This window comes from Bos taurus, chromosome 2 (assembly GCF_002263795.3).
Source record: "Bos taurus isolate L1 Dominette 01449 registration number 42190680 breed Hereford chromosome 2, ARS-UCD2.0, whole genome shotgun sequence".
Taxonomy (NCBI): domain Eukaryota; kingdom Metazoa; phylum Chordata; class Mammalia; order Artiodactyla; family Bovidae; genus Bos; species Bos taurus.
The window spans coordinates 104,644,138-104,654,869 of record NC_037329.1 but is presented as its reverse complement, the minus strand read 5'-3'; the positions used below and the strand labels follow the sequence as shown (position 1 = coordinate 104,654,869).

Sequence of the window (10,732 nt, the reverse complement as noted above, 5' to 3'; positions counted from 1 at the left end):
GCAGTGAGCTAGGATTTTTGGCCCCTTTGTTCCCCCTTCAAGGCTTGTCCCATCCCCGGACCCACTCCTCCATGCCCCCTACCCCTACAACCCTCACCAACCAACACCCTGTTCACCTCCCCACGTCATTAGGAGATCTGGCTCCAAGCTGCTCTGCCCTTCAGCCTGCTCCTCCTTGCACAGTTCATCACTGAGACCCACAGCGCCTTGCTGACCATTCATTCATCTGGGGGCCGTGTGATCCGGACCCGGCAGGGGCCTGGGGTCTGCCCTCTCCCACATTCACCCTTAGGTGTGGGGGCTGATCGGAGACCACTCTGTTGAAAGTGGTAGCCCTCCATCGTGTCCAACTCTTTGAGACCCCATGGACTGTCGCCTGCCAGGCTCCTTTGTCCATGAAAGAAGCTACTGGAGTGGGTTTCCATTCCCTTCTTCAGGGGATCTTCCCAACCCAAGGATCAAACCTGGGTCTCTTGCATTGCAGGTGGTTTCTTTACCGTCTGAGCCATCAGAGAAGCCACACTCTAGTCCACACTCTATTAGAAATGTCCTCAACTCCAAGGTCCTCCATCCACTGCAGCCACTCTCTGAGCCTGGGTTCTCTCAGGGGTTCCACACGGAAAATCTGAAGATGCTACTTTCCCATTCCAAGCCCAGCTAGCTCTTTCAGTGAGAGAAATGTGGTGAGAGGGCTGCAGTGTCAACGTTTTACTCAGTGGAGAACGAGAGCCTTTGGCCTCCCGCATTCTGTTTCTCGATTCATCAACACTTCCCTGGCTCAGCTTCCTTCCCCCAGGAGCCTGGAGCCCACGGGGCTCCACTGTTAGCATCTACTTGTCTGGTGTTGCCTGCCCTGCAGCCCCTCGGCCCTGGGAAACCTCCCCTTGTCACTCCTGCACAGCCCCACTGAGCCCTGCTAGAGAAAGCCCCAGCGTCATGGGGGCTGACACCACCAAGGGGTCACCAAGCTCCAAAGCCTGCCTGAGGAGTCCCCCACCTCCCCCTCCCATCTACTACACACCTTCAGGCTCTGCCTCACATTGTCATCTGGCTACCAAAGAGAACCAAGACCCACCTTTGAGTACATCCTACCTCCCCTTCCCAACCCAAATGGAGTCAGCCACTAAACCACCGTCACGTTCCACCCTTGACATCACTCTGCCTCTGTTTCCAAGGGACGGTCCCCTTCCTTTTCTCTCCCTACCCATCCCCTCCATCAGCCATCCCCTCTCCTGCTGTACTGGCGACAGAGAAGAGGCAGAGAAGGGGACGGACAGGCCAATGGGACTTGCTCATGAACCAGATACCAGGATGAGAATGACGGGAGGGTCAAGGATATTTTCTCCACCCAAAGTCCCCCAGACAACTCAAGTTCGAAGTGTCCCAAACTGATCTCGTACCATAAGCTCATGTACTTTGCCCATCTGATTTTATACCTTAGAAGCACAAAGTTCAAAACCACAAACACAATTTGGACTCGTCATCCCCCCTCTTGAACTGTTCGCTCTTCATCTCCTTTCTTCTCCTCCTTCCATCTCTCTTTGCTCTCAGAGAATGGAATCACCATCCACCCAGCTGCCTCAGCCTGACTCTCCTTAACCTCTGACACCTGATAAGTTCCCAAATCCCAGGAATAAGCCACCTCCTTGACAGCTCTCCAGTCTGACTGCTCTCATCACCTCCCCTGCCCGCTTCAGACCATGCTCTCTTCTCACCTGGGTCATTGCAGTTCCTTCCTGCTGGGACCTCCCAACCCCACTCGTGTCCTCCATGCTGGACATTGCAGTCAGAGCTCACTTTCTAACGCACAGATCATGACAAACCTACACAGGATATTAAAAAGGAGAGACAACACTTTGCTGACCAAGATCTGTCTAGTCAAAGCTATGGTTATTCCAGCAGTCATGTATGGTTGTGAAAGTTGGACCATAAAGAAAGCTGAGCACCAAAGAATTGATGCTTTTGAACTGTGGTGTTGGAGAAGACTCTCAAGAGTCCCTTTGACTGCAAGGAGATCAAATCAGTCAATCCTAATGGAAATCAACCTTGAGTATTCACTAAAAAGACTGATGCTGAAGCTCCAATACTTTGGCCACCTGATGCAGAGAGTACTCACTAGAAAAGACCCTGATGCTGGGAAAGATTGAGGGCAGGAGGAGAAAGGGATGACAGAGGATGAGATGGCTGGATGGTATCATCAACTCAATGGACATGAATTTGAGCAAATTCTGGGAGATAGTGAAGGACAGGGAAGCCTGGTGTGCTGCAGTCCATGGGGTCACAGAGTCCGACACGATTTACCAACTGAATGACAACCAGTCACATTATCCTCTGCCTAAATTCCTTGACTCTTGAGCGCTTTCAGTCCAAAAGCCTTTAGCAAGATACCCAGGTCCTTCCTGGTGGGCCCTCCTCCCCTTAAACCTCCCATTCCACAGGCAGCCTTGGCCTCAGGCAGGTCTCCACGGCCACTGGGTAGCTCATGCTGGTCCCTCTGTGTGAACCCCGCCACACACACATGCACACACTCACATACACACACCACTCCTTTCTCCAGATGCCTACTTCCTCCTTACGCCTGTGTTTTCGCATCTCCCAAGACACAGATGCCCCTCTTAATTTCACCGGGCACTCTTCTGTTGGTGGCTGGTTCCCTCCACTAGAATGTCAGCCCCTTCAGGTCAGGGACCATAATCTTTTCCTTCTTTATATTGTAAAACCCTAACAGTGAGCCAGGATGCAGTACAACTGCATGTGTGTGTGTGTTAGTTGCTCAGTTGTGTCCAACTCTTTGCAACCCCATGGTCTGTCCATGGGATTCTCCAGGCAAGAATACTGGAGTGGGTTACCATTCCCTCCTCTAGGGGGTTTTCCTGATCCAGGGATTGAACCTGCGTCTCCTACATTGCAGGCAGATTCTTTACCATCTGAGCTACCAGGGAAGCCTACAACTGCATGTAGGCAGCATTTATTATATGACAAAAATGACTTTATATTCTCAAAGCAATTCTTTGAGAGAAATTATCTCAATATTTAAAGATGAAACAAATGAGGTTCAGAAGTTAGAAATGTGTCCAAAGTCACCTAAGTCAAGGAATTCCCTGGCAGTCCAGTGGTCAGGACTGCACTTTTACTGCCAAAGGCCTACCTTCAATCCCTGCTCAGGAAATTAGATCCCACAAGTTACGTCGCACAGCAAAAAAAAAAAAAAAAAAAGTTCACATACGCTTTAAGTAGGTACAGCCCAAATTCCAAGACTGCCTTATCTCTAAACTCATGCTCTCAACTACCCCATCACATGGAGCTAGTATTCCAGACACAGCTGACAGATAGATGAAGTCACTACAGCAGTGATTCTCCAAATTCAGAGGGCACAAGAACAGGCAGTCCAGAATAGATGCCATTGATCGCAAGTTTAACAAGCATCCCCCAGCTGACTCAACCTGGACTCCTGGGACCAACCCTTAAGCAAATGACTCTTGCAGACCATGTAAACTCAGATGCAGTTCCCTATATTGCCACACAGTGGCAGTATAGCCCCGGTGTTCATCAACTTCCCGTCTTTAAAATTGGAAGAGGCAGTTAGTCCCAGAAGGTGAGCGATCAGCTTGACATCTCTGATCTTCAGAGATCGCTGCCCGGTCAACCATCTTCCCACGTGGGTGCAATTAAGCTTTGCCTCTGAAAAGGTTTCTAGGTCACACTATACATCAGTCAATGCGTTTCCTGTAGCAAGAGCCATAGCAGAAGGGTGCTCACGCACCCGTAAAAATCCACCTCTTCAGAGAGTTTAAGAGTACAAGGAGGCTGTGGGCAAGTGATATGAAAATGGGCAAAAAGACTGTGGTATCCTCAGGAGAACTCTGCAAAAACATTACAGAAAGGATCCACGCGAGTTAGCAACCCTGGGGCACGTGAGCTATGGTGGGGGCTGGCGTGAGCACTGACCCCAGCAATGGCCCCATCCTAACCCGTCATATGGTACACTCATAGCTTCTGGAGCACAACCGCATCTGTTGTCTCATATCGATACCACGCTGTTATCAATTGGGTGACATTAGGTATCAACTCTGTTGAGGCTAAAATCATCCCCATTAGACAGGTGAGGAAAACTGAGGCTCAGAGGTGAGTAATGTAGCTCTGGGCAAACGAATAATAAGTGGTGGGACAGAATTCAAACCCAGGTTTCTCAGTTTTGGGTAGAAAGCACTAGAACTTTAATTAATTTAATTACATTAATTAAAACACCTTGCCTGTGGTCCACTCTAGACCAATTAGGTCAGAATTTTTGATGGCAGGGCACAGCCCCAGGATGAGAAATTTTTTAGTGCCTCAGTCAATTCAAATTAGTTAAGTTGAAAACTGCTGCCCCACCCAGGGCAGCAGCCACTGGCTGCCGACGACAGCTGAGGTGATTGGAGAAGGATGGGGGAGCACCCCTCGTGAAGGGGCTGGTGACCCACAGGGCACAGATCCAACCAGTGCCCAAAGCCCTCTAGACTCTCCAGGAGAACCTCCTTGCTTCTGCCCACAGAGGGCAGTATAACTCAGGGCTGAGCGGCAAACCCACCTAGGAGTCAGGGGACCCGGTCCCAGGCAGTGCAGGTTAGGCATCTCTGAGTGCCTTTTTCCTTACCTGTGAAGCTAACAATAGCACCTTATTTGTGGATTCCTGAGGACTAACAGCTTTAATGTACTTCCGGGGCAGCCAGACCCTCGCCGGTACAGCCCAGAGGCTCTGGCTGGGGATCTGCCTGCTCTGGGGGGCGTGCTTTTTTCTCTTCTCTAAGTGAAGTTCATCTCACTCCCAGGCCTGGCCCCAGGTGTCCTTCTGCCTCCTTCCTGAGTTGCCAGGTGGCTGATCAGGAGGGTGGTGGCTCAGGCATGGCTGTCTCTGGTCCCCTCCTCCACACGGGAAGGGGTGCGATGTCACAGAAGGGGCGCTGTGGAAAGTAAGGCCGTGTGAACAGTGGGCCTGAAAGCAGGAGCACCACTTCCCCGTGGCCTCCTGCAGAGTGGAGCTGTTGTTTAGCCACTAAGTTGTGCCCAACTCTTTGAGATCCCATGGACTGTAGCCTGCCAGGCTCCTCTGTCCATGGGATTCTCCAAGGCAAGAGCACTGGAGTGGGTTGCCATTTCCTTTTCCAGGAGCTCTTCCCAACCCAGGGATCAAACCTGCATCTCCTGCATTGGCAGGCAGAGTCTTTACCACTGAGCCACTAGGGAAGCCGGCCAAGTGGGGAGCCCCCTGGAATTGGCCGGGGCTGGAGATGCCAACAGAACCAAGTGGACAGAATTCTGCTTCAGAAATAGGGCCTGTGTCTGTGCCCTTTCCCTGGTCCCTCAGCTTTAGCCAAGAGGTGCTGTTCTGGAGCCAGACAGCTCCTTGGGCCCCTCAGCAAGCAGGTCTGAGACTCCAAGTCACAACAGCCCCACTCACTTCCCTTGGGGGTGATTACATGTCTCCTGCGGGGTAAGAGAGCTCTCCTTAATTGGGGGGGCCAGAGGACCCCAATTCCAATTTCCAGGATCCCTTTCTTCCTCTGCAATGTCATCTCAATGTGAGATGGAAGAAGAGACACTGGGGTCCACCCCTCCTCCCCCAGAGCCCACCCAGGGGCAGGGGAGGTTGGCCAGACTCCTAGGGCTGTGCTGGGGGGCTCCACCTGGATTCCTGACTTCCTCCCGCCCCATCCATCTCATTTCTGTTATGAACCCGAGGCTGGCCTGCCTGGCTTCCCCACACAGTCGGGGCAAAACTGGAGGGAAGGAGGCTGGTAAGCCTCAGAACCTCTTTTGGGCATGGGGGTTGGAGGAGGTTGGGGGGTGAGGGGGGTGGGGGGTGGGGCAGCAAAGACTCAGGCAAAAGACACACAAGCTTTATTTTTCCTTCCTTTAATCTTAAGCAAAAGAGACACAGGGGTTCAAAAATAAAAATTTCTTTTTTTCCCTCTCCCAAACATTTACCCCAGCTCCGCCACTGCAACCATCCCCTTCCTGCCCAGCAGGGCCTCGAGCAGGGAGGGTGCAGGCATCTCCGGCTGGGGAGGGGGAAGGTGGGGAAGGGGGTGGGGGGGTGTGTGCCGAGCTCGGTGCCGGTCTCTTTCCAAATATAAATACACATGTCAGAACTCCTGGAAGCTCCGCCCCGCCACCCACCACGCATGCGCTCTCCATGCTCTGCCCGCTCCGAAGAGGGGTGGAGGTGGGGGGTGCCAGGCACCGGCTGGCTATGGTTTACTGCATCCGCTGGGTGTGCACCCCTCGAGCCCCCTGCTGCTCGTTGTAGAAGAGATGACACTCGGGGTCTCCCCGGATGGTGGGGGCTCCCTGGATCAGCTTCCCGGTGTTGGGGTTCACACACCAGCACTCCCCACGCTGCCCGTTCAGAGACATCTTGCACTGAGGAGAGAGGAGGACATAGAGAACACCTCGATAAAAATGAGGGGGTCTCACTGAAATGCAGGCTCCTGTTCTGCGGTCTGGGTGTGCCTGCCAATTCCACACGGTCATTTACGCTCCAGTGTGACGCGTGATGCTGGCCCAGGAACTGCGCTCTGGTTATTAGCAAGGCTGCTGGGGGTGGCTTCAATAGAAAGGCTTGGCCCCCACACGTGGGGAGGTCCCATCCAGCTGCCGACCCAGTGTACGGGATAGTTGGATGTACACTTGTAACGGGAGGTCGGGAATGCACATAATGGTAAAAGGTGCTGGGCGTGGTGTAAGCAATCTCTATGCTGCTTGCTTACAGTTCCTATCTAACATACACTCATTTACCTCCACAATCAGCTTGAGAATTAAGTACCAATGTTTTACCACTTTATAGATGATCAGAAGGAAGCACAGACTTGGCTTGTGTCACAGAGCTAGGGAGAGTCACCGCTGGTACACCAACCCGGGCATTTCCCTGGTGAGAGCCACAGATGGTATACCAACCCGGGCATTGCCCTCCCAGGGTGCCTGCTCTTTCCCATGAGCCAATTCGTCTTGAAAATCCCGTTTATCCATAAGGTTTGGAAGAAAAGATTGCTATTGCTTCTTTGGCACTCCAAACAAAGTAGCTGGCTTACATTTAAAGGGCAGGTGTGCTTTTAATGGCAGACTGATATTTCAAGGGACAAAGATGCCTGGGCTAAGAAGATGGGGAAGTGAGATCCCCTGGGGTGTCAGGAGAGCCCCATACCCCATCTTCTGGCTCCACACACCCACCTTTCCTTTTAATTTTTTTATTTGGTTGTGCCAGGTCTTGGTTGCAGCATGTGGGATCTAGTTCCCCCATCAGGGATTGAACCTGGGCCCCCTGCACTGGGAGTGCAGTCTTAGCCACTGAACCACCAGGCAAGTTCCCACATACCCAGCTTTTAAGTCAGCTCCAATACCCACTAGGATCACCAGGGGAGCCTTTGAAAAGCCAGTGCCCAGAAAGCACCCCAGTCTCACAAAATATGGATGTCTGGGGGTGGGGCCCAGGCATTCGTATTGTTTAAAGCTCCCTAGAGAAACCCGTTGTGCACCTGGGCTCAGATCCTCCACTGGAAAAGAGAATGGCTGGTGGAGCCCACACTCTCTCAATCCTGCCTTACGTGAAATGCGCACGGACCTTTTCTCCCTACACAAGGGATGAGCCTGAGGAAGTGAGCAGTGGGGCAGGTTAAAGGACAACCCACCAAGATTAAACAACTGGTAACAATCACCACTATAAACTCTATGTGGTTAGGTAAATACAGATATACACATAGGTCATTAAAAGGCATATGAACAGAGTGGAAGGGGGAGGAAAAAGGGTTCTTTTCTTTTAAAAACTTAAACTTTCTTAATTTTCTCTAATGTATTCATGTTGTTGTTAACTGTTTAGTTGCTAAGTCATGTCTGACCCTTTTGACCCCATAGGACTCCAGACCATCAGGCTCCTCTGTCCATGGGATTTCCCAGGCAAGAATACCGGTGTGGGTTACCATTTCCTTCCCTGGGGATTTTCCCAACCCAGGAATCAAACCCGAGTGTCCTGCACTGGCAGAGATTCTTTACTGCTGAGCCACTAATGGAAGCCCTCTTCTATTACCTATTTTAGTAATATTTCAAGTGGTGTTTCTCCATTCTTTGAGATACTGGGAAACCAGAGAGGCTACCTGGTTTTAAACAGTTTAAGTCAAGTGATTCTGGAAGTGGGGTCCAGGGACCATCAGCATCCCTGAGAGCTGGTTAGACACGCAAACTCTCGGACCCCACTCAACCTTCTGAACGGCAATCTCTTGCGGCCGGGTCCCCAGAATCACCGGCAGGTGATTCTAATGCTCAGTAAAGTCAAGAGGTGCTGTTATGAGGCCCTATCTCTTCTCCAAGAGGCTCCCTCTCATACTAACCACTGCTGGCAGGTAGCCGGGGAATTGAAGTCAGCCTCGGAAGGGACTGAAGCCAACAAGCCCCGCCCCACCCTCCCTGGCCTGGCAGCTGGCATCCCCACCCTCCTCGGCTGGCATCCCTGCCCTCCTCCTCGCAGAAGACTGGTCTTGGGCTCAGCGCTGAGACCTCAGGGGCTTACTGGCGGTATGGGAGGCAAGAACAAGGCACACCCAGGCCAGGGACACCCTCACTCACCTGTTTGAGGTTGTACAGGCCATGCTTGTCACAGTTGGGGATGTGTAGGGAGTAGAGGTGCTCCAGGGGACCCCGCTCATCCGGAAGGCGCATGGTGGAGATCCGCTCCAGGACCTGGTCCAATTCCTGCTGGCAGGGGGTCTGCAGGCACAGGCACACAGAGAGGACACTCAGAGTGAGAACGGGTTCACGCAACGCCAACCCCGGCACAGCTTCAGAAAGAAGCCCGTGTGCAGAACACCACTTTCCCAAGACCACACAGCAAGCTGGCGGAACCAGGAACTTCCGACACCCAGCCCAGCAAGCTCACTGCCTTACCACCAGGCCCCGCCCCCCTCCAAGAGAAAGTCAGCCTGCAGGTGAGTCTTCCCTCCTCTCCTCCCTCCTTTCAGGGGTCAAAATGGGATCTACTTGCAAACAGTGAATTCAAGTATCTCTACGCCATCCAGTGGCCCAACCATCATTCCCTTCCATAAACCCATCCAAGGGCCAAGACAGCAGAGCTGAGCTGGAAAGAGAAGAGGGGTGGCTCAGTGAGGGTAGCGTATTGCAACAAGAGTGGGCAAGTTCAAGTGGTAGTGGTGGGGACGTAGTTGCTAAGCTGTGTCTGACTTGTTCGATTCCATGGACTGTAGCCTTTTTTTTTGGGGGGGGGGTGCTATATCTCAAAGCCAAGCAGTGCTTCCGCAGTAGCTCAGCAGTAAAGAATCTGCCTGCCAGTGCAGGAGATGCAGGTCACTTCCTGATCAGGGAAGATCCCCTGGAGCAGGAAATGGAAACCCACTCCAGTATTCTTGCCTGGAGAATCCCATGGACAGAGCAGCGTGACGGGCTACAGTCCACGGGGTCACAAAAGAGTCAGACACATCTTAGCAACTAAACAACAGCAATGAAGCCGAGCAGAAATGTGGAGGCTTTAGAAGCGAGGGACTTCAAGAACCCATATGTCCAGCCCATCTCACAGCCAAAGATGCTGAGGCCCTCAAAAACACACTGACGTGCCTGAAAAAACACTGAATGTTAGCAGCGGAATCAGAAAGAACTCTGCCCGCAGGCACACAGGACATGGATCTCACGGCAGTGCTCCGGACCCCTCCTGCCGGGACCCTCGCTTTGACCGTCCTCCCACCCCTCCAGCCAGACCCGACCCTCTCTGACCCTGGCAGGTGGCGGCCGCAGCTTCTTGGGCTCCTCCAGGCCGAGGTGATGTTTGCCACCCTTGCCCATCTGCCGGTGCTGCTCCGTGACCTTCTCCCGGAACACGGCCAGCTCCTTCATGCCGGACTTGAGGGGCTTCCGACCGGCACCACCTCCACCTCCCATCAAGTTCACGTTCCCGTCCACGTGGTTCTCGACCAGGCCTCCCTCAGAGTGCTCCTCGCCGTTGTCTGCAGGGACAGAGGAAGAGATGGAGAGCTGCAGGTCTAGCTTCCCCAGATGTGAGCTCTCCAGGGATTGGCTGACCCTGACAATGACAAGAAAGGGGATGACCAACGTCTCAGTAACAGCGCTAAGCAAGATACGTGGGCGATCAATTTCAGTTTCACAGCCACTAGGAGTACCAACATCCCCCAGCTTCTACAGACGGAGAAGCTGAGGCTCACGGAGGTCAGCTTCTTGACCAAGATCACAATCCAGGATGCGAACACAAACTCTGACTCCAGAAAGGAGCCTGGGCCACCTACTCTGCTCTGTCCGTATCCCAGGAGGCCAGGCAGGGTTGGGGGATCGAGTGGGCAAGGCCCTCACCAGGGAACGGGATTAAGGCCATCAACTCTTCCCTAGAAACACCTCTCAGATTCACCCACCACTAACCTCCCCTGTTTTAAGTCTTCATCATGTATGGTCTGAAAAGGCGCACATTGGATGAGTTTTTGAAATTCAAGCCACAGAGAGCACTGGGCTGTGTGGTGTATGGTGGTTAGTGAGGTGGAGAGTCAGGTCGCCACCAGAACTCAGTGTCCAACACTGCCTCCACCGTCATTCTTCATCAGCTCGCCTGCCCCCTCTTGTGCTGCCCGCGTGGACACTCCACTCCTACAGCGCGACCCAGGGTCCCTGACTTGTTTCCTGGTCTGTCTGTGCATGCTGCCCCGCCGCCCCACAACAGGGCTTCCCTGGTGGCTCAGATGGT

General features: G+C 52.9%; 1 protein-coding gene across 1 annotated transcript in view; it reads right to left on the bottom strand.

Moving 5' to 3' along the window:
* Positions 1–6,237: 6,237 nt before the first annotated feature.
* Positions 6,238–10,732, bottom strand: part of IGFBP2 (insulin like growth factor binding protein 2) — a 28,671-nt gene continuing 24,176 nt past the window's right edge. Inside the window, 3 exon segments of the mRNA NM_174555.1 lie at positions 6,238–6,402; positions 8,599–8,739; positions 9,757–9,986. Of these exon segments, the coding sequence (NP_776980.1) occupies positions 6,238–6,402; positions 8,599–8,739; positions 9,757–9,986 (536 nt within the window).